Source organism: Dufourea novaeangliae, unplaced genomic scaffold, assembly GCF_001272555.1.
Source record: "Dufourea novaeangliae isolate 0120121106 unplaced genomic scaffold, ASM127255v1 scaffold235, whole genome shotgun sequence".
NCBI lineage: Eukaryota > Metazoa > Arthropoda > Insecta > Hymenoptera > Halictidae > Dufourea > Dufourea novaeangliae.
Window position 1 is genome coordinate 420,531 of NW_015374123.1, and position 23,749 is coordinate 444,279.

Consider the following 23,749-nt stretch of genomic DNA (forward strand, 5'->3'; position numbering starts at 1 on the left):
TTAGACTTAGAATTATTTATAGAAAATCGGGTGTATGTTTATAGGAACTCATATTATTATCTTGAACCATTGAAAATAGATTCCGCTTATTACGGTACATCCTGTATATTAATTTTCAGCGCGTATATACAAAAACATACAAAAACATTTAATACTTTTGTAAACTTTTAAACCATCTCGCCTCCCACACGGAAAGCATTGCACTTAAACGAATTCATAAATTCGTGCATAAGATTTTATAACATCGATTGTAGATATTCGAAAAAAAGTACAGAGACCCATGAAAAGTAGGAGTTTTAAGTTCTTTGTTATTTAATAAAAAAAACGTAAATTCTTGTGTTTCGTATTTATGTAATAAAAATACGCACGAATTTATGGACTGGCCTAATAATTTTCCATAAAAATTCCAATTCAACTATCTTCCACGACCGAACGACTCCAACACCGTTAAAACTATCGTTTTCGAACGTTCTAGCCACTCTCCGTCGAACGTTATGAACTTGTCTATTGTGTGTATATCCACTTTTTCATTCTTTTGAGATTATTACGCGGTGTTTCGTTTTAACCAGTCGTGGATTGTAACAAGGTTACGTTCCAACCACTGAATATTAGCTGCAGACTGTTCAATCACTTGTTGGATTGTTCTGGTTGCGGAGCCAAGTTCTTCTCTGTGTTCATTTGTGAAGTCCAATAGCTGAATGTGAAAAGAATAATCGATTGTACATATTATAAATGTAAAACTTAATTTTTAACGAATCATGTAAAATAGCGTGACCCAAAAAATTATGCATTTGATTCCATTCAGAGCAAAACTATTGTGTAAATAATTGCATTAATGGATGACGTAATATTTAATGTTTCTACTATTAAAAAAACTGACGCCTGTATATTGCATGAAAATGTAAATAATCATTAGTTAAGAGGCAGTTATTTCAATAACCGCTTGCAATATAAAATGAACATATAATTTTGAAGAAATGAATTATTTGCTTCATACTTACATCTTTCAGTTCATATTTAGTGTTTATGCCCGTGGTAGTGGCTTTTACTACATTGTTGATAGTCAATAGGGATGATCCAAGACTGAAAACGATATACATTACATGAAACAACGTTAAACTTTCAATGCAAAAATTCATTTAAAAATTATAATTATTACATTATGGAACATAGATTGAAAAAGTAAACATAAATATTTTTCCATAAACTTGTAACTGACATTAAATAAAACAGAGTGATTTGTTGGCGATATAAAAAAGTACTTTGATCGCGTAATCTGATAGAATTTATATTGATTTCATATTAGTTATGTTACATTAAAAAATAGAAAATTAAAAATATCGACTTGATTATACTTGTTGATTATTCTAAAAATTGTAAAAATGACTTTTGTTTTACTACTTGATATATACGAGATCTGATCAAAAAATTCCAGGACTGTTTAAACTGCGCGCCAACGAAAGGCCGGAGCATGGTGCAATTGTTTTAAATGTTTAGCCCTAACCTACCCGAGGACGACCGAGTTTGCAAAATTGCGATAACCTTCTTGGCTGCAAATCTACAGCTGTTTCAGTGAAACAAGATATTTGCGTTCAGCGATTTTATGATGAATGAAGAGGAAGAACAACGCATTTGTGAGAAATTTTGTGTGAAATTGAAAAAAACATTCACGGAAACTTTTCAAATAAAAAAACCGCAAGGTGAAACGATTAATTACGTTTTCGTTACCGCGAAACCCAGTGAGGAGAAAAAGAGCTGAACTTTGGCAAAGCGGGGCCTGGTTTTTGCATCACGACAGTGCACCCGCTCATTCGGCCCTGCTCATTCATGATTTTTGCACAAAAAACGGCATGACAGTCTTACCCCAGCCCCCCTACTCTCCCGATCTGGCCCCAGCGGACTTTTTCCTGTTTCCAAAACTTAAGTACCCGCCGAAAGGAAAGAGATTTCATACGATCGACGAAATACAAGAAAAATCGCTGATGGAACTAAACAGCATTTCAGAAGAGACGTTTTCCTTATGCTTCCTGCAATGGAAATAACGGTTGGAAAAATGTATAGCTTGCCATTGAGAGTACTTTGAAAGGGACAATGTTGAATAACTTGTACGAATTTTCAATAAATTTATAAAAAAATAAGTCCTGGAATTTTTAGATCAAACCTCGTACACAAACTTACTATTCCCTGAGCCGTGCCCAGTTATTCCTGAGGAAGTTGAACGCCAAAGTCTGCCCAATGGGGTGGTTGGAAACCGAGCTAAGTACACGAGCAACATCCTGCTTTCTAATTCCCGAATTCTCAGTGATCGTCCACTCCAAGTATCGACTAAGTAGCCATGTTTCTTTGGTGCAGCCCAGCGCACTTAACAGCAGATCCTTTTCTGAACCAACGTTCGTGTCCAGGTACCTCTGCCAGGCAAAGTCCCACTCGGTTTGTCCGCCAACCCGAATGGCAGTGCAGTAAACAACAGACTTCAAGTTCGGTGAAATTCTGAAAATTAAGATTAAATCTTTTTACAGCTTCGCTAGTCGGGATGTTTATTCTTACTGACTCGTCTTGTATATAAAAATACATAAAAGACACTATACTACTAAAATATCACATTCGCATACAGAATGCTACATTTGCGTGTGCGTCACTTTGGATATCTTCTTCATGTTCAGTATTTCTAGAGAAATAAAACTACACGTAATTTTTTAAATTTTGGTAAAAATACTCAAACCTACATAAGGTGTCTCGGATCGGGAAATATAACCGGGCAGGAGTTTTTGTCTATAAGACAAAATAAGTTGACAAAAAAAGATTAAAAACTTTTCGGATGTTACTTCATTTTCGAGATAATTAAAATGGAAAATTTGTTGGATACGCAGACAACAGGACATAACTTGGCTAACGCGTCTATTCATTACAGGCTGTTTCTACTTATTGCCAGCACGAATACACGCGTTTTAGATAAATGATCAAACCCAATTTTCTCGGAAACGAAACTTCAAATAAAAAAATATATTCTGCTTTTTCGACCTATTTTTTCTTTTAGAATCACCTCCTATCCGGTTGTCCTACCCGAACTGAAACACCCTGTATGTTTCAATCTGTTTTCAAAATCCTGAACACTTGACCTCCACGCTACAACCACCCTTATTGCTTGAAGTACTTTATTGACATATTCATTCTCAAAATTTTCTCGATGCTATATGATAAATCCATAATAATGACATTATGATACCATGGGAATATTGAAATATTTACCGTGGTAATGGTAACTAATAAGTCGATTTATATGTAATATTCAGGGTCAAATGACATTCCAGTACAACACCTTATTTGATGGGTTTTTCTTGTGTACCGGCACAATTGTGAAAGAGGTCGAACTAGACTATTTTCCTAGAGATAATGTAACATGTTTCATTGTATAATAACTTATGATATCAGTTGAACATTTACAGTTTAACACATTTTGAACGGGCCGTAAACAATTTTCCGATCCCATGGCCGAGACAAATGAACTTTTCTTTTTTAAATTTTTAATATCAATATGACATTACAAATATTGCCAACAAGATTTTCCCAAGCCAATTCATAGCCATAACTTTATAACAGGCATTGGACAACATTTGGCTTTGCAGATGTGGCTGACTGGGAAATTTCTCACTTACTAACAAGAAAGTACTCACTGATTATTTTTATTTGGGTCGGGCGTGTTGCGCCAATTATGAAACTGTTTCACAGCATTTTGTACGCAGTCCTCGTGACCAAAATTACACGCCCAAAGCAATACGTCGACACGAGTGAACACTGTCAATTGAGGATCTCCGGGGTTGTCTTTGAAACCAACTTGCTTGTACGCGTTGTCAAGAAGTTGCAAGATGTATACCTGTAAAATTATTTCAGTAGTGTATTAGATTTCCATAGAACATAAAAATGGCAAAAGAAACATTTACAGAAAACCATTAACTACTGTTAAATCGACGTGACTATTAATTTTTAGATAGGTATAAGCCTATACAACGCGGGAAAAGGGAACGTATTCTAAATCTATAACACTTGCGTCGCGACGCTTCTTTTAGCACTGTGTCACACTGAATTCTGACATCCTTTTATACAGAGTGTCTGTTTCAATTGGACCCAGTGGAACATCTTGTAAAAAACGGGAGGTATCAAGAAATGATCTACCACATTTTCTTTGCTTAAATTTCGTACTGTACTCAATGACCTTATCTAGCACATCGTTAAACTCTTCAAAAATACAGCATTCTATTAAAAGAAAATTAACTTGATCTTAAAATCCCACTCCACAACTTACAAAAAAATTATTTATACCAGATTATGTGTCCTTTCATATAAAAACAACTTTTGTAAGAAAATTTTGTTGACACCTTCAGTTCCTTGGAAGATATTCCCATGGGTCGAATTCAAACAGACACCATGTATGCATTGAAAAATATATATTTACTCGAAACTTGTCGTAACTAGGCGTCCTGATTAGCATGGTATCTAGGAACTGCATGGCAGTGAAAGCAGCCTTCCAAGGCAGGTATTCAGTCTCATGAGCCAAGTAAGATGTGACGTCCAACGCAGTACTATAATGCAGCTGGTCGGCCTTAGCTAAATTCAAGGCATCATCGATCAGTTGAGCTCGATTGTTCGTTGATATATCTCTAAACGAGTCCTTGTTCAATTGATTAATTATCATCTGCCAATTCGTTCTGTCATAGTTGACTCTGTAGTATCCTAGAGGGAAAAGATTGACATGTATAAGTAAATTAATGGTGTCCCTTTATTAATATTGGTATAAAGTACAGCAAATATTAAAATTGTATAGCATATTTAATATGAAGTTCATGACTCATTTTTCAAACGGGCGTTATTAAGTGCTGTACGACTCTTATACAGATGCCAAAAAAATCCAATAGGAGTATTTTCTCTTAAAAGGACGAACAACTTTTATATCAACATTTTCTCCCATGTTTGCTTGTTATTTTTTGGTTATTTGACTTGACAAATTTTCAGCTTTGAACTGCGAGCGATAGTTTTCCCCGTCAACTTGAGTTACCGCAATTAAGAAAAATGTGTATCTTATGCTTTTAGATACTGTAATGTGAACAAACGACGTACTTTTTATAATTCTTTTCACTTTTTATGTTTTCTGGATATATGTAAATGAAATAACTAGAAATGAGACAAACAGATACCAACATGGGGTCCAAATCCAAGCCTGGCAGCGCATAAGATACTAAAAGGTTGCTGGATCAACAGCGTGGACACTGCGGTTGAGGTGACCAACAGTTCAATGTTGATGTTTGTTGCGTTTCTAGTTATTTTATTGACATGTATCCAAGAAACGTAAAAAGTCAAAAAATTATAAAAGGAAAATTATTTATATCCATTTTCAGAGTACTTATGACGGACTTTGATGTCATTTTTCTAGCTAATAATGAATTTTTCGAATGAATGACACTTATTTCAATTCTTACAAGGTCAAGTTTTATAATTTCCAACTATTATTTTTACAAAACAAATTTAACATCTGGGTAATTTCCCTGGTAAGCCTTACCAGGTTTAGTTGAGTTAGATATGAATTAGGACTGCACTAGATCGCTTTGTTGCCCGATAAAATATTTGGAAGTCCCCAAAAATGCAGTACTCCATAGCTTACCGGTTTCTTGAATATTGAAGATCACCCACTCTTTCGGATTCAGCTTCACATTCGGCAAAGTAATCGTTTTCTGGGCTTTCATCCACTCAGAGGGTTGGGTTCTGTTAAAATCTAGCTCTTTCTCGGTTGTGTAGGTGATTGGTACCCACCACAGTGGCTCAACCTCAGAGGTGGTTCTCATAGTGCCGTTACGCATCAGAAAACGTTCCTGAAATTAGACGTATACGTCATCAAATGTTTATAAACACTTATAAACGATGACGTGTAAATATTGTATATTCGACGAACCTGCGTTAGTGTTACAGAACCATTTTTATAATTTCGTGTAACTGTGACCACAGGGAATCCAGTCTGAAGAGTCCATGTATCCATAATTTGCTTTATTGTTATACCTTGAGCTAAAACGTTGTCCGCGTGCGCTTGTTTCGTTAGAGCGTCCCATAAGTCGTTCTGGTTAGCGCTTTGATATGCCCTAATATAAATTTATAAATTACGAGATTAATATGAATTTGTTTTAAAATCATTTTAAACAATAGGTACGTTGCCTTGGGTCTGTTTTAGTCTAGCTTAAACCAACTTTGGATAAAACGGAGTTCGGCCTGGGTTAGGGCTCAATCGGGAGTTTATAAGAACTTTATTTCATATGGATTATATACGATTATGACCGTGCCTTATTTCATTTATGTATAAGCTATCCACGTGGTAAGTTTGTATCTCGATTTTTATTGACCTCAAGTCTCTTGAATTAGACCATATCCGCTGAGTTTATATTTTAACCTTGATTAACCCCTAATCATAAAAAATGATAAAAAATTTTTATTTTAATCTTGATTTATTTAAAACTATCCCGTCTTATAGATGTGGGTTGAATTAGGGTTGAATTTGTATTTTGATACTCATTCACTATGGACTCTGTTCTCGTGTGTACGTGGGTTAACTCAGATTTCAGTATGTACGTTTATCCTGATTTGCTGTAAAGTAGCTTGAATATAGTTACTAAATTCACTTTGAGGATTCGTATCACAGCGTTGAAGTAAACACGCGTCTACAGTTTATTTGCATGAAGTTTGCATTAAAAATGTGTCTCGTATTTTCTTGTATCTCTCTAATTTATAGGCTGTCATAGCACTTAAAATACGAGCTTAATCAATGTATGTACGTGTATAAAACTCCCCCACGTAATCGCAACATTCAATTCATATAACGCAGTTTCTGAAAACATTGGATACAATGTCGCTAATTTACTGATTTTGTTAATTACAGAAAAAGAGGCGTATTGATGAGTAAACGAGGCAGAATAGAAGCCAATAATAGGAAGAGGATAGCAATACCATAATACGCTAGTCCACAAGGCGAGATTATAGAGGAAAAAGACTGGATAGAATTTTTACTTACAATTAGAGTTAATAATTGAATAGAGATGTAAAGCAAATATGGAGATGTATCCATATGAAAGTATTATAGAATATGCGTACTCACTTTCCATTCAAATAATTCGTTAAACCTTGTTTGAAAACTTTCGTAGTCAGGAAATGATCCATCATTCTGAGTATGCTAGCACCTACACCAATGGAGAATGGCGTTATAATTTATTAGTATAATTTTGTGAACATAGTAATAAGTTATGTTTTAAAAACTTAACTAACTTTTACTTTTGTGCGTTACATGGTATACGATTATTTAATACCTTTTTTATATGAAATCTTGTCGAAGATCTCGCTAATCTCATCCGGATGGCCAACTTCGATCGATATAGGATGTGAAGATTCCAAAGAGTCTAATCCGAAAACACTTTGGATTTCATGAACTACAAACTGCTCCAAAACCCTCCACGTTGGTTCTACCTACATATTAAAACAGGAGAGCACAGATTATAATAACTAATGTAACAATTTTTAATTACAACACTCCAAGCTCCCGAACTTACCGCGTTCATACCAACGTATGACACGTAAGTGGCAAAGCCTTCATTCAACCAAAGATCCGTCCACCAACTTGGCGTTACCAAGTTTCCAAACCATTGGTGAGCAAGTTCGTGAGCAACTACAGTGGCCACTCGGTGCTGGTTGCTGCTGGTCGAGACCTCTTCTTGGTACAACATGGCGGTCTCCCTATAAAAGAAGTTTTTATATCATTATAGTATAAAAATTGATTAGATCATAAAATTTACTATGATATTAAATGTTATATTTTATTTAGTTCTAAAATAGTAAAAATGGTTAAATACTACCACTTCGATTGCACATATCCTAGAAGTTCTTAGAAGGCACATTGGGGACGAGTGTCCCCAAGTGATTTAAAACTCGAAATATCTCCTAAACTGTGGACTTTTAAAAAACAGTCGGAGAAGCATTTTTTGAAATTTAATATTTGTACTTTCAGGTAGACTAGTTGAGATTAAAAAACAATAAATTACATTAATAAAAAAGGGATTTAAAGTGAAGAGTCCTTTTAGGTGATTTGGAAAAAAGGAGAGACATGAAGGTAGCAGTTAAAATAACGGTGATGGAGAAAATAAATGAGCAGAGTGATGAATTAGTCAGAAGGAGGTTGAGAGGAAAACCAAATTAAAGACCAACAGCTCAAGATGAACAATTGTTAGGTGTTAGGAAATATTCTCCGGGCTTTTTTCTCAAACTACGTTCATTAATACCAGATTTCGTAAATGATTTTGAGTAATTTACGAATTCCTTTTAAAAAAATAATATATACTGCAGGAAAATTATACCTAAACTTCGATAAAAGGAATACGAAGATGCAAACCGAATGATATTTTCTACCACCTAACAGTAATACAAATTAATTAGTGTACGATAGGTATGAGAATATTTGAACAAAGAATGGAAAAAAGAGAAAAATAAAAACAACTGGTTTAGAAATAGCGTGAGTAGGCTTAAGCCTACTGAGAGTACATGCAAGAAAAGTTATGCAGATGATATCGAGGGAAGGGAACAAACGTGGAACTATATGTTCAAAAAAATGTATGGAATGTGAGTTATAAATAAGACGACAGAAGAAATGCTGGCAGATAAATAGAAGAGGGAAAAGAAAGATGGATAAAACGCGTCGATGAAATACAAAAAAGAAGAATAAAAAAAGAAAGGGAAATAATGTAATGGACATAACATAAAGTACCGGTTTTAATAGATATAGATATAAGATTATATACAGGAAAGTCTGACTACCTCTGGCACCTACAATACCTGGGTTGTTTTTATGAGTAGAATATAATGTGTTAGATGGAATTATACAGTATATATAACTTTTCATAGCATTTTTGCTATTAAGGTCATTTAAGAATCATAAAAATACAGGTTGCTTAATAATTTGGGAACTTATTCAAGTTTCCTATAATACTATGCGTGTAATAATAAATGGGTCTTATTGAGCCATAAACATCAATAACCTTGGAATTTAGAAAACGGTGACCTTGAAGGTGTTTGGATTAATCATAAGTGCCATCTCAGATAACTCACAGGACCACCTAAATTCTTCTGGGTACTGAACTGCATTCAAATTAAGAACCTGATAGCTTGTTACTAATGCTAGGAGTCTCATTGTTCTTAGTAACCACACTTGAATCTGTTTGTCCAAGTTTTGCTGCAACCTAATTGCTGAAAGTTTTCCTGATCTAACTTTTACTTTTAATTTAACTCTCGGTGATCTCTGAAAAGTGTCTGAACTAATATATCTCTCCTCTGTGTCTAACCACCTCGTCCTTAAATATAAAAAGATCTTCAAGAGGCAGAAACGAGCATAGAAAATTAGTAATCCCGATATCTATGATTGGAAAAGCGAAAGTGATACCCCATTAACGCCTACCGTACCATACACTGCGGATACTTGTGGACATACAATTGAGCAGTTAAAATACACACATTAATAGCAAACATCGGCAATCATTAACTATCTTACAGAATTGATTGATTTGCTCATGGAACATTCCTTGTAACACTCAATATGCACACCACTGAAATAAATAATTCCATTTAAGCCACTCTATTCTAATGATAAAAGTAGTGGAGATATTTTAAATTCAAATCATAAATGGACCACGCTAAATAGTAGACATGTTTAAGGTATACGTAAATCATTATGATCATAGAACGAAAGTTCTAGTAACCCCGTTAGGGATTCAATAAAATATACCAATATATAGCAATTCTATATTAAACTGTTAGTTCGCATGTATTTTATATAAAAAAAATTCATCTTTTCAACTGACATAAAGATTATATTATTTCGAATCACCTGTAAGTAATTAAACCCCAGTTCTCCATGGCGCCCGCAGCGAAGTCAGGCAACGCGACGTTGTCAGTCTTTGGTAGTGGAAATTTAATTTTGAAGTAATCCTCGTAATGCTGAAGAATGCTCGGGCCAATCTTCAAGCAGTAACGTGCCTGGTTGATCGCCTCGGCTCGTGCCCAGACTCTAAAGTTTCCTGATTCCGATTTCATCATTTCGAAATCGGAAACTATGAAGGCTACCAAATAGGTAGACATTGGTACCGAACGTTCGTAATGGTCCCACAAGTAGGATGGTAACCCTGGACTAATTGGAAACAATAAAATGCATTCCATATTACACGTGATATAACTTAAAAAATATTTTAAGGGCATATGAATCAACTAAATGAATTAGTTTTCATTATATATAGTTCATTATACAAAGTTATAAATTAAATTTCATTTTATACAGAATTGAAACACATTTATAATGTATTATATGTGTATAATACACATTTGTAATGTGTTATATGTTCAGGACATTTAAGCCTATTAAATTAGGGTAAAGTAACTGCATAAGACGTATGATAGTTTATATAATCTTATTCTTCCTTTTGTCTGTTAAATATAGACTAAGGAATGAATTTTAGAAACACATTCACAACATTGAATTTGAAGATATTGAAAGTTCACTAAGTTACTATGAATGTGTGAAAAGTGAGAATAATTAGAAATTATGTAGAATTCTTGGAATTCAAGTAAATTTAAAATAATTATATTAATATTACTGAACATTTGGCGGCAATCTGTTGACTGGAAAAATATGAAAAGGAAAGGAGAGGGAGCGTTTCGTCCTGGGCCTGCTAGTGGACTCGTCCGTAAGGCTACCTAGCAGACCCTGCCTTAGACGCGGGGATATACGATGGTCGGTTAAGGACGTATGTATATGTATACGATCGAGGAAGGATTCAGGTAGTTGGGGGAAAGGTGTCAACTCGGTAGACCTCTGATGGCGAATGTAGGAAGGAAGGTAGTGCCGCCACAAACAGTTATTTGGAACAATTCAAAATTAAATTTAATTTCTAAACGTTTTGCTTCAGTAATTATTGAAATGTTTACTTTAAAGTATTAACCTGTTACGTAATACTTAATAGAAACAGTTAAACTAAAATTCTACAGAGAAAACTTAATAGACTGAATTTATACATACATGTAAATTGATGGAAGTTCCGAAACAGTGGTAAATTTTAAGTTCTGGTAATTACTACTTCTAATTTGTTGTTCAGTGCTTAAAAAAGTAAATAAACAACAAAATCTGCATTGATACTTAGTCATCTGAAACTCGCACTAATAACTGAATTCTTGTTCGTTTCGAAAGGATTGAGAGTATAATCGAAGATGATTTTTAAACATTTGAACCTGTCGATAAGATAATTCCCTTTTCATTAAAAATTAATTGCACACCAATTTGAAACATCAATGTTATATCATCTCTATTTCGAATTCTATTATTGCTTCAAGTTAATTTGTCCGTTCCCGACAGCCAACGGAATTTTCTGCGTTATTGGATCTAACAACGAAGAAGCTGCGCAGAACAATTAACTTGGACGATTCATCTTACACAAACAATTTGATTATACGCACTTTGCTACTTCTAGAAATAAACTCGTCCATTTATTTGCCCAAACATCGCGTGTGTCATATTCATTTAACACTAAATCGTCAATCATGAAGCTCTGGTATTCTATCAGACATATATCAGATGATTAATTCATCATTTTTATTTTCAAATAATCGAATTATTCCTATAAAACTTTTGTTTAAAATATTTTGTCCCAAAATTTATTAACATTTTCAGGTCCAATATGGCTCGGATGTTCCATCATATACATATAAGAACTTATACACAAACTCAAACAGGTAGATATGTACATTGTCATTCATAAGTATAGTGGATTCTGGTTATTTAAGACTCATCGAGACTAGCATCCTTTGGCCCGAGTATGCGGTTGTCCCGATTATACAAAGTATCACAATGCATTTGATAAGGTTTTATTTTTTGAGCTTTGTCCCAAATAAACTGCTACCTCGATTAACATGTGGCCCAAATAAGCGGAATCCATTGTCTTAGAACACTGGATGTATTCCAGAAAAATGTTTTACACCTCTGTGGCATTGTTTTTATTATAATTATTCATGATCCAATGATTTCCAACATTCTTAATATTTAAGGTAATATTTATGTAAAAACTTCAATAATTTCCTAATGTTTCATTCAATTTATGTCAGACTCTATAAGTGTCCCAACTTACGGGCGAGAATTTTTAACTTTACTTCTCAAACTTCAAAAATGAATGACCATATTAATATTTAATTAGTTAAGATAGAATATGATAAATGAGAGCAATGATGAACAGTATATCAAAGGAAAAAATACTCATAATTTCGATTATGAACAGATTATTAACGACCTACAAGAATTATGAAGGCTCGTGTTAGTCCAATCTAAAACTTTTAAACTATATGGTTTTAATTTAAAAAATAGTTTGCTTCACATTTAATAAATTCACCTCAACGTTAAAAAATAATAAATTGAACAATTTCCTATACCCGCCCGATACATATTTTTGTTCATTTTGTAAACAAAAATATATTCGATCTGTCTTTGTTCTCTTTCAAGCAAGTTTGAAATTCAAAACTCGTTTACTCAATTTTTTGCAGTTATTATTTCAGCGTTACTCCAACCACTGAAAACTGAGATGATTTTTATTTGGAAAACTTATCAGTTGGCATCCACTCATATGGGAACAATCCGTGGAGCCTGACAACTCAATAATGTATACATTCGTGAGAATGCTTGATTAGAATAATGCAAATTTCCTCGTGATCTGACAACAGTGGTGTCTGGTTGACTACATAGAAAGAAGTCTCTTTGCGCGAACGTTGATCACTTACACAGGCATAGGCTCCCCTTTTCTAGGCATATTCGAGATAGACGTCATGTTCCTGGGTCTGGCGATGCTGATCTGGAAACGAGCCTTCAATGCCGGCTCGTCGAAGCAAGGAAAGGCACGTCTCGCGTCTGTCGCTTGGAATTGAGTCGTGGCGATCCATCTGTAATACAAAACCGGGAGCAACTTCGGTAAACAGCAATTGAAAGAGAACCCTTGTTTGCACTTCCACGGACGCTCTGTCCCAACTCCCCTCCCATGACGACACCCCTAAGCTATAGTTATCTGGGACGAGAATCACGGAGGCACTCTTCTATTCAGCGGAGACGCTTAAGGAAATGATGTCGAGCTGTGTAAATTCACGGATGTCCCGTACAACCGAGAAGAAACCCCGTCTAGAGTGGAAGTTTTGTCTACACGGAACGCTGGGGATAGAGTCTCAGTCCTTTTAAAAATTTCGAGACGAACCGAAAAAACGCGGTCTAAAAATTGATTACAGAGGAGTCACCTTAGAATTATTGTAATTGACAAAGAAATGGTGTATTCAAAGGAAAAAGATTATCTGAACATTCTAACAAGCATTTACTTTTTCCAAAATCAGAATATTATGAAACACACGACTGAGTTTTTATTCGAGTTAACCCTTAACTGGTAAGGTGAGGTGTAAAGAACCCTATAAATATTTTGAGAACATTTTATTCAATAGTCTGTCAAAAAGATACTTGTCTATTCTGTAGTTTCCTTACGTGAAAATGCAACACAGCTAATTGTGTAATAAGATTTATGTATAAGATTTCTGTAATAAATAAGAACTGATGAGATCTCCAACTAACCAGTTAAGGGTTGAAATATTAATATTTAAGTATTTACGAATTCTATTTATGCGGCGACCAAAGATTTTTGTGATTTAAAAACACTTCACAATTGAATGTGAAAGTTTAATGCAACAATGGATCTTCAACTGAATTTCAACGAATTGTAAAATGGTAGATCTGTGGAACGAAATTACTAGAGATATTGGTTGACCTTTACTCAATTATACCTGGTCTGACTGCCAACAGTGTAGGAGCTTCTGTAAAAGCCTTCCATGTAGTCGTTCAAATGGCCAACAAACTTGAGATGCACCAGGTACTGCTTGCCCCCTTTCAACGTGTCTGCGGTCTTAATCACAAAGAACTCCCGTTGAGTGTCGTTCCTTTGCTCAATGATCCCAATTGCTTTGGTGTTGTTGTTTGTAGCTGAATACTCTTTGATATTCGTGAAAGTTTCATCGATATCCATGCTGGTCGCGTGTAAAGTAACATTTCTCGTGTCTTCGGTCACGTTCACAAGAATCTTCACCTAAAAACCACACGATTCTATTGTTTTTCTTGTCGTGTTTATTTGTAATAGAGATAATATACCATAGCCTATCTATAATATACTACTGTATCAAGCTCAACTGAGCAGATTTTGCACACAACACTCGTATGTGTGTCCTGCAATGATTGGTACAACCGAAGAGGAGGTGATTCCATGTACAAAAACGAATCGAAAATGTAGAATAAAATATTTTGTTATGCAGCTCCGATTGCGGAAGAATAGAGTAGTTATTACTATTTTTATTCTTATTTACTACTGTCCTATTTATTACAAACATAAATGAAAGTAACAGACAGAGATATTAATCAATCATATTCTACAACATGGGATTCAAAGAATTTTCAAATTGGATTTTTTCAGGAACGAAGCTTCGTGTGAAACAATCTTATACGTTTTCGATTTATGTATTTTTTTGCGCATTATCGCTTCTTCCTCCTATACACCACTCACTGCGAGACACCTTGTATACTGAAAACTGCAGACCAAAATTGTATGCATCGAAGCGACATTTATAATATAATTACACACTGATTTAATTCAATAATTTAGCAGTTACTTGATACTGGCAACGAGGATAATAATTAATTAGTTTAACCCACTAAGACCCAAGCAGTGAAATAAGGCAATTTTTACACATATAATTATTTATTACTTATAGAAGTTTATAAGAAAGAAATGCCATCCAAAAAGTGTTTGAATCGGTACTGTTTATGTAACAAAATATTGCGTCTATGCAACTTCGGACAACTTTTTATTGAAAAACATAAATCATGATTTAAGAAAAAACTGATTTTTCATAATGCTATACATACTTCAATTTCTTGAAACTTTAAAACCTCGTACGATCTACGTAGAAGGAAAAATAGGGACGAAAAAAATATTAAGCTAATCTATAAAACCCTCTTTCGTAACGGCAACATGGAAAACAGAATTCAAAAATATGAATTCACTGGAAAAAATGGGAGTGAAATGTTGCATTGAAGCAACGTTGGGTTCTAATAGATTAATACTACATACTAGACAATACCTATATACAGTAATTCAATTTGTTCATGGAAGTCTATCAGAGGTATTTGACCAAATTACATACTAAACTTCAAATTTTATATCTAAGTTAAGAAAAGTTTATCACAAAAAGATAATAAAATTAAAGATAACGAGGATATTTAAAAAGGAATTGTATAAAAATGTTTACATTGAATTGTTATTTCGAAAATATATAAACGAATATGTGAGTTATTGTATAATCGACTCAGTATTAATTGAATATTCCAAAAATCAGTCAAAACGGATAAATGTGTTAAACAGAAATCAATTTAAATAAACGAAACGAAAGTTATTTCTGTATAATCCAGTCCATTAACTTTCCATTTAAAAATTGGAATAATGTTCTGTCGCTAAAAGCGAAAGTAAAAGTATTTTCGTCCAAGAAACTTCTGGCGTCAGTTTTTAATCTACTTCTCCTTCCGTTTACTTTTTTCTGGATCTATATAAAAACATGTATCGGAACGACGGGATATTTAAAACTTTCCAGCTACAATCACTTACTGAACAAGTTCACATACTTTCACCATTTCGAACGAATACGTAATCATGGTCATCATTTTCGTTATATTTGTTTCCGCAGCACTTTGAAGAAAATTATGTAAATGTTAGTCAACAGGAAAAAGATAAAGGAGTGATTACTAACGATCAGTGATTATAATAGTCACTTGCTTTCGAAACAAATTCAATCGATAGAAGAAAAACTGCATTAATCCAAAATCGATTAGATAATGGAAGCAGTATTACACCCGCAAAAACTTAATAAAAGGTAAAAATACCCTCAAAGACTTAATTATTCGCCACTTGGCCCGTATCTTTTGAAGCAAAGCACTTCTCAACTATTAGGACGATTGATTTTCTCGTTTCTCGGTTAAAAAATAGAAGGAAAACAACGAACGATCGAGAATAATTCTCCTTATTGTTCCATTCTTCTATAATTCATGTAAAAAATCTCACCAATTATAATGGAAAATCGGTGCGGATATGTCCCTTTACAGGAAATATTTTGACCACTCGTTATCAAACATTTATGCGTAGAAATTTATTCCTGCAAGGGTAAACAGAAATCCTGATTTGAAAGTGGAAAAATTTATTTATATCACATATCCATGAGATGAATCGAGGGAAATAAAGAGTGTAAATAACTTTTTATTGCATGAATTCTAATAATATAATAAATTGCAAAGGTAATCCTTACGGGTTGCTGTAAAACCTTTATTATGACAAAATCATTTATTATGACAAAATCATTTGTGTAATGTTCTACGAGCCACCTTACTTGATACCTATGTATTCAAACAATGAACAAAATATGAATACATTCTTAATCTATACAATAAGTAGAGACAATATATGTACATATACTATATGTATATTAAGTTATATGAATAGATCAATGTAGACCATCCTGGAAATAATAAATACTGGAATAAAGACAACAAAATTAAAACTAATAATGATATACAGTGTGTTAATAATAATACTACTGATTTTAACAAGACTAAGTATAGTAATCTTATTACTGCTATTATTAATGCCACTTTAAAATTTATACATATAATACTTTTTTGATTTCACAATACCAAAAAAGGTGTTCGATCATTTTTTCGTACAAGAAATATTTTATGAGTAATTTCGAGTGGTCAAATTGGGTAAACCATCCTGTATGTACATTTGGTGTTGACACCTATTAAATCGTTGAAACCTAATAAATCGAATACGATGGTGCTGGCAGAAATTATCTGCAGCAGCTACACGCAATACGGATTCTCGTTTATATGGGTCAGAATATTAAAGATTTACCATGTTCCGTTCAATATGTTCATATAAAGGCTGTCCAAAAAGATCAGAGCCAAACTTCTACTACATGTTAATGAGATATAACTTACGATTCGTATAAACTTATCTCCGAAAATGCTTTATTGAAAAGTCATAAGCGTTCAAAAATTTTCATCAATTGTTACGACAGTTACAATAAATGTTCGAAATTTCCTCCATCTGCAAGAATATAGGCTTCCATTCGTCGAGATCTTCCGAATATTCCTACTATATTAGAAATAATAATGCATACTGAATACATTCTCAAAGCTGGTCTCCTGTTTTTATCATATTTTCGTATCCCCCACCCCGCGTAATAATTGGATATTTATAACCTTTCAGTAAATCATTTTCGAACATAAATTTATATATTTTTTATCTACTTGGCCTCGTTAACACATAATATAAGTTTAGCCCGACCTTTTCAAACACCGTACATATCAGATTCTCAAAAACTGGCCTTGGTATGGATTTGATTCACTATCTATTAGCAAAAAATACAATCGTATTGATAGATATTGGCCACGGGAATTAATAGAGGCGATACTTTCCTTTATCTAAAACAGAATGTTTAAAAAAAAAAGAAGTACATACCTCGCCATGGTAAGTGAAGTTTCCCTCCCATATAAATGGTATCAACCTCAGCTCGTAACTGTCCGGTACCACCGATCTGGGTAATCTGACGTCCAGTTTCTCCTGGTTTGAGCCCGTGGGGAACATGCCGCGCGGCTCGAATACTGATTTCCTGGGATCATTGCACGATTTAACGAGCTTTTCCTCGAGGCACGGGGCGAAATGATAGACCAACAGCCCCGTCACTACCAGGGATAAGAGGAATGCAGCACCCAACAGGAAACCACCGCAAGGTGACACCGTGCATCCCCGTTTCCGGCCGAAGGTTGTCGTGTGAGCGTCCATCATTGCTAAAACTTCGCGGGACTGGGTCATATCATGTGTAAACCTGCAATTATCAAAACATAATCGTGTCAAGTTCAAATTCTTATTTCCAGATTCCTTGATGTAAATTCGTATTATAACGAAAGATGTATATGTATATCAGTTATTGTCTGTCATGAAGGCGCCATAAAAATACATATTTACTTGAATCATAAAATAACAACAAGCGAATAGTAGTAATAATATCTATTTATTCAATTTTTAATGCTCATTTAATCGGCGTAGAGAAATATAGGATGTTTTATTTTTAAAAACTAAGGTGACCTTCAAAGCCTTACGCGTGAACAATGTAGAAAAGAAATCATTATTCTAACGTATGTCCCCTTTGGCACAATACAATTTTTTTAACATTTTTTCGTATAGCAAATAACTTGAGAGTAATTTAAAATCGTCTCACTCACGAGCAAACTCTGCTTCCACTAGGAAAAAAGGCGGAGTAGGGGAAAGGTCTCTTACCACTTGATCACGGGAGTTACTGAAATTTATGCCAAATTAACATTTAGTTTAACATTTATTTCAGTACTTGAAATAAATTTACCAAATGGCAGGACGTCCTTCCCCTACACTGCTTTCTCCCCTAACGGAAACCGAATTTGCTCCTGAGGGTTCAAATTCGCTTGTAGTATGATAAATGCTTGCATGTTCCGTTGCTTCGGCGTTCTTGTAAATTCCCTTTGTCTTTTCTCTTTTTATTCGTTTCCATTCATTTTATGTACTGTACGACCTCGATTAACCGGCTTACTCGGGAGACAATCAGCCCGAATAAATCGAAACTTACCGGATAACCGAGATCTGGTGAGAAATTACTGATGATGTATTTTACATGCAAAATAAGCTCTTTATATGACAGAAGTTGCACTCCTTTTTACAATATAATCATATTATTAATGTTGGACTTGTATGTGCTTTGCCACGGAATGGAAGAGGAAGTTTGCAAAAACAATGGAGGGTCGTAAGAAATGATCGTTCGTTATTACTGAATACGAGATTCCGGATAACCAACACCCCAGTTGATCGTGACTATGGATAATCGCGATCTGGTTAATCAAGGTCTTACTGTATACATATTATTTCATAGTACATTCTCGTTTCGTAAATTTCTGTTTGGCATAAGTGGATACCGGTTTTCCCTAAGTCATATTCGTTTCGTAAATTTCTATTTGGCATAAGTACCGGTTTGCCACCCACAATCAGTCATATTGAAGTGTAATAGTAATAAATTATTTCTCAGACGTACAGTAAAATAATTACACGATTACTATATTTAACACAAATTTTTAATCTAATAATACATGCTACCAGTGTCACTGGACTTATAAAATTAGATACCATGGCGGTGAATTTCAATTTTATAACGATTCGAAATTCAATACTGTGATAATTTGAATCACTTCGAATGTGATTCGATGCTTAAAACTCTTGAAAATGTTAATAAATTTGAATCTTAAGTCTTTAAAATTTCAATTCGTCACCAAAGGTCTTTATAATTTTCAAAGCTTGTCAAAACCTTCAGGACCTATTGAAATTTTAAATACTCAAGATTGACGACTTCCCAGCACATCCAGTTTTTGAAAAAATCATTCCTTTTTAATTGAAAAATTTCAATTTTGGAGGTGTGTTCTGTTTTTGCAGTAATAATATTTCCATAACAGAAAGGTCTGCTCTATCGCATATTATGGTTAGATTTTCTCATAGACCCTTAGTTTTTGAAATAAATTGAAGAATATTAGCAAAAATTGGTGCGTTTTCGGTGTCCCTTTCACTTTGGTCATTATTTAAACATATTTAGATGTAAATTGTTATTATATTATAGACATCATCTTATTCAGTAGAGTCCAGAGAATAATTTCGTGTCAAAAACAAGTCAATAACTATTACTGTAAAAGTAAAGGACACCTCAAAATTTGAAAATTTGGAATATTTTTACAATTACTTTTCTCAAAAACTGGACGTGCTGGAAAATAACGGTTTGCAGATTCATATTCAATTCATAAAAATTTATCAGAAACGCCTATTAACGTTTCTGAGGTATTTTACATGTTCAACAGTGTAACTTGGTCGTTTTCTTATTAAACCGTAAATAGATTAAATAACTTACATATTAATTAGAATTTGCAGGCACTTGGTTGTAAATGAAGTAATTTCACAAAGTGTTTCTATTTGCTTGGATATTTAGTTCCATGAAAACATCTTATCTAACCACTGTGGATCATCCTTCGGGCACAGGTAAACAGCATTAGCATTCGTGACGAAATACATGAAGGTTGTCATTGGATCATTGTCCTGAAGAAACTTCCTGCGTTGAGTAAACAGGGTGAAGGCAACCGATAATTAAGAGTAATTTCACGTTCACAGCGAACGCGTCAAGGAAAGAAGCTTTAAATGTCCAGAAAGGATCCTTGCAATTACTCGTCGCCTCTCATTGGCAACGAAACAATTAAATAGGAATTGCGACCTCGATAGAATCAATCTATGGTGGCATCGATTGATTCACTCGCTGATAGTCACTCCTATTTTGTAAGAGAAACTATAAATTACATTTACTTTAGCTTTTAAATCTATTTCGTTCTACTAGTTAAAAGCAAGAATTACTATTGAAGCTACGTATTTCCATAATTACTTTCATTTAATTGTAATTTAGTTAATCTTGTCAGTTATAGTAATCTTACGAAGTATTCGATAGGGCAGTCCCGATCTAAGCCTTCCATTTATGTCAAAAAATACTTGAATTAAATTTTGTATACTGTTTCCCTTTTAAAATAATTAGAAATTGTACTGAATGTAGAAACAAAGTTGTTAAAATATAACAAAGCATTGTTCGTTATAATCAAGCGTTCGTTAGGATTAAATGATATTCGATTTTAGTGAGAATAAATTTCAATATATAAAGATTTATGTATTTTATTGTATGTTGCATTACAAAAATTTTGTGCCCCCCCCCCCCGCCCCCGCTTTTCAACCATGGTGTTGAAGGTTTCATGACCCTAAGCCACAAAAAATATTAATCCGAGCCTGGTCGTAGAGGATGATGAGTAATTAATACATATGAATAAAAATCATAGAATCCATCACATATTCTACTCCAATATTAAATTTAGTAATTACTAGATCGCAGATTTCATGCATTTGTAGAATACGTCAATATGCATAATACAGTAAAAAGAAAGACTTTCGTAATATTTAAGAAAGTTAATCACACGTTTCCTAACTGAATGAAATCCTTAATGAAGAAATAAATTATGTTTATGTCATCGTGTTATAAATCAGTGTAGAAAAGCTCGGAGTAAGATGATTGGTCTGGTAAGATGGCAGATGTTATTTTTTGCTTCTATTGCTAGTACATACCGACTTTCTTTGTTACGCTATCTTTGCATATCAGTCGACAATATAGTTTTGCATGGTAAAGTAGACATTAGATGATGCAATAGAAAGTTAGAACATAACCACGATTTCACGCGTGTGGCTTATAACAGTTTGACATCATAAATTAGTGAATACAAGCTTAAATAAAGGTAGGTTTTGCATGGGACGTATATTTTGGCGTTTATAAAAGTGTAGAATTGAATATCACACAGTGGTTTAAAATAAATTTGATGTCTCAAATTTATTTTGATATTATTTATCCACATAACATACATGGGGTAGGATGGCGGAGGTAAGGTGGTAATCTCGTCATCTCCCCAGAATAATTCATTCGCTGTATAATTCATACGTTCTACAGTTATCCACTATAATGCCACGAAATTACATTAAAAAAATGAAACAGACAAGTATGCTCACAGGATCCTTTATTATCTGCAATACAGAAAATGAAAGAAGGGCAATCTTGCATTAATGCTTCATTAAATTGTATGCAGATCCATCTTTGGAAAACTGGATACAGTGCTACAAGTGCTAAAACTGGTGGCATGAATCTTGCATTAAGTATCCAAGGGCTGGGTTATTTACATGTAAAAATTGTATTCATTAAATTTATATAATCCTCTAAGGTCGAGTAAGATGGCGAATTTATTCACAAATTAGTTTTTAATTTTATACCAAAGATAACTGTAAAATTATTCCTTTTTGTATATATATATATATAAATTTTTTTGTGGTTACTATAACATATAAGATTGTTATGATAAAATATCATTTTTTTTTGTATTTAAGGAACAAAAAAGTTACACTTATTTTCACTTAATAGGTTACCCCGGACTCCCCTAAGTACATATGTAAATCTTATCTATATTACTTGTTATTTTTCATTCTTGTTAACATAAACTATTGAAACAAGAGGTAGTATTTCATTGTTATATTCAACTTACAGAAATGAAATGATTTCAATATAATCAAGCGACCATACGATTTGTGCAGGTGGAAGACAAATCGATTGCCAATGTGTTTTCCCGGCCTGGCATCTGAACATACCCATACATGCCTACGGCGTGACAATTACCATGAAAACTTTTCAAGAATTCTCTGGCGCGCAAAGTGTCGTAACAACGATTACGTCTGTTAGTTTGAAAGCTTTTGCATTTACATTATATTACACTCTCTCTACAATTTTATTTTGAAACATCTTCTCTTATCGCATTGTAATTGTACATACACAGTGGGAAATTCATGTTGTTATAGACGTATGTGTTAACTACATCGTATTCACTAAGAAATACCATTTCCACAGAACTAACTTTCCCGAAAGAAGTCATATTCATTCTCTGTGACTGATATTTATTTAGTGACATAACATGCGATGGAGGGAAGCATATATTTAGAGCTTCTTTTGTGACAATAATATTCAAGAATAATAAATTTATTAAAATTATCCCTAACATGTTTATATTAACAGTACCTATATGTATGTAGGATAGTAGATACTATAATATGTGGTGTAATAAAATGCAGTAATGAGAAATTTTCTTTAAACGCATGTTTGCTGAAGTAATTTTCTTCTGTGTTCATTCTTACTTATATAAATAAACAACATACTTCATTTTCCTATAGATACTCATTATTATCTTGACTTCGTATAATGTACACTCCCGCTCACAAGTATTAGAACACTTATCGAACATGCAGTAAATGTTACAAGGCAATAAAAAATTGCTAAAAGTCTGCAATAAACTCTGTTTAGGAGATATTAAAGCTCAATGGACAACGCTTATGTTACTATAAAGTAATAAACATGGCCTGAAATATATTATTTGTACGAAACATCCCGTTTTCCTCATACAAACCAGGTGTCCCAACACTTATGAGCGATAGTATACATATATCTTTACGATAAATTGACTATTATTCTAAAATCTCCTTTCTCCCTGAAAAATTATGCCCCATTCTATTAATTCGTTTCTCGTTTCAACTTTTCCATGACCACCACTGTAAAACAAAGTAATACACTATACCGTACTTATGGCCACATCAATTCAACCCAATTTAATCCAAGATTAACGTAAGCGGTTACTTAAACGCTGTAAAGAGAATAAAAATTCCATTTTTCAGAATTGTTTCTCTAGCAACAATATATTCTTCTACGTACCATACACAGTGACCTGACGCCTTCCGCGACTCGACGTGTCGAAGATCAGCCGAAGAATATTAAACAATCTTCAACAAAACAAGAAAACCAACAACCACTGAACGTTTAAGAAGAACACGTTATCGAAGCGTCAGTCTTCGATGTAGCAATAGCACCGTGGAACGACCGAGAAGGAGAGATCTCAAGACGAATTGGCACGAGGTCCCGCTCGAGC

The 23,749-nt window shown here is 33.8% G+C and overlaps 1 protein-coding gene across 1 annotated transcript; it reads right to left on the reverse strand.

Annotated features, from left to right (window-relative positions):
* Positions 1 to 23,749, reverse strand: LOC107191218 (aminopeptidase N). Its single transcript, XM_015580205.1, has 15 exons — positions 23,536 to 23,749; positions 17,652 to 18,018; positions 13,876 to 14,174; positions 12,838 to 12,996; positions 9,908 to 10,207; positions 7,584 to 7,767; positions 7,344 to 7,500; positions 7,136 to 7,217; positions 5,945 to 6,128; positions 5,657 to 5,864; positions 4,454 to 4,731; positions 3,675 to 3,874; positions 2,179 to 2,490; positions 1,002 to 1,083; positions 1 to 694 (listed from the first exon to the last, which is right to left on the reverse strand). The coding sequence occupies exons 2-15, from the start codon at positions 18,003 to 18,005 to the stop codon at positions 545 to 547; spliced, it is 2,949 nt and encodes a 982-aa protein (XP_015435691.1). The 5' UTR covers positions 18,006 to 18,018; positions 23,536 to 23,749; the 3' UTR covers positions 1 to 544.

Excerpts from the sequence above, each read along its gene's own strand:
- LOC107191218 (XM_015580205.1), bottom strand. The coding sequence starts at position 18,005 with ATGACCCAGTCCCGCGAAGTTTTAGCAATGATGGACGCTCACACGACA. Across the intron at positions 10,208-12,837 it reads AAAGGGGAGCCTATGCCTGT|TCCAGGGTTACCATCCTACT; the intron begins GTAAGTGATCAA and ends GTTTCCAATTAG. Across the intron at positions 4,732-5,656 it reads CTTCAATATTCAAGAAACCG|GATACTACAGAGTCAACTAT; the intron begins GTAAGCTATGGA and ends TTTTCCCTCTAG.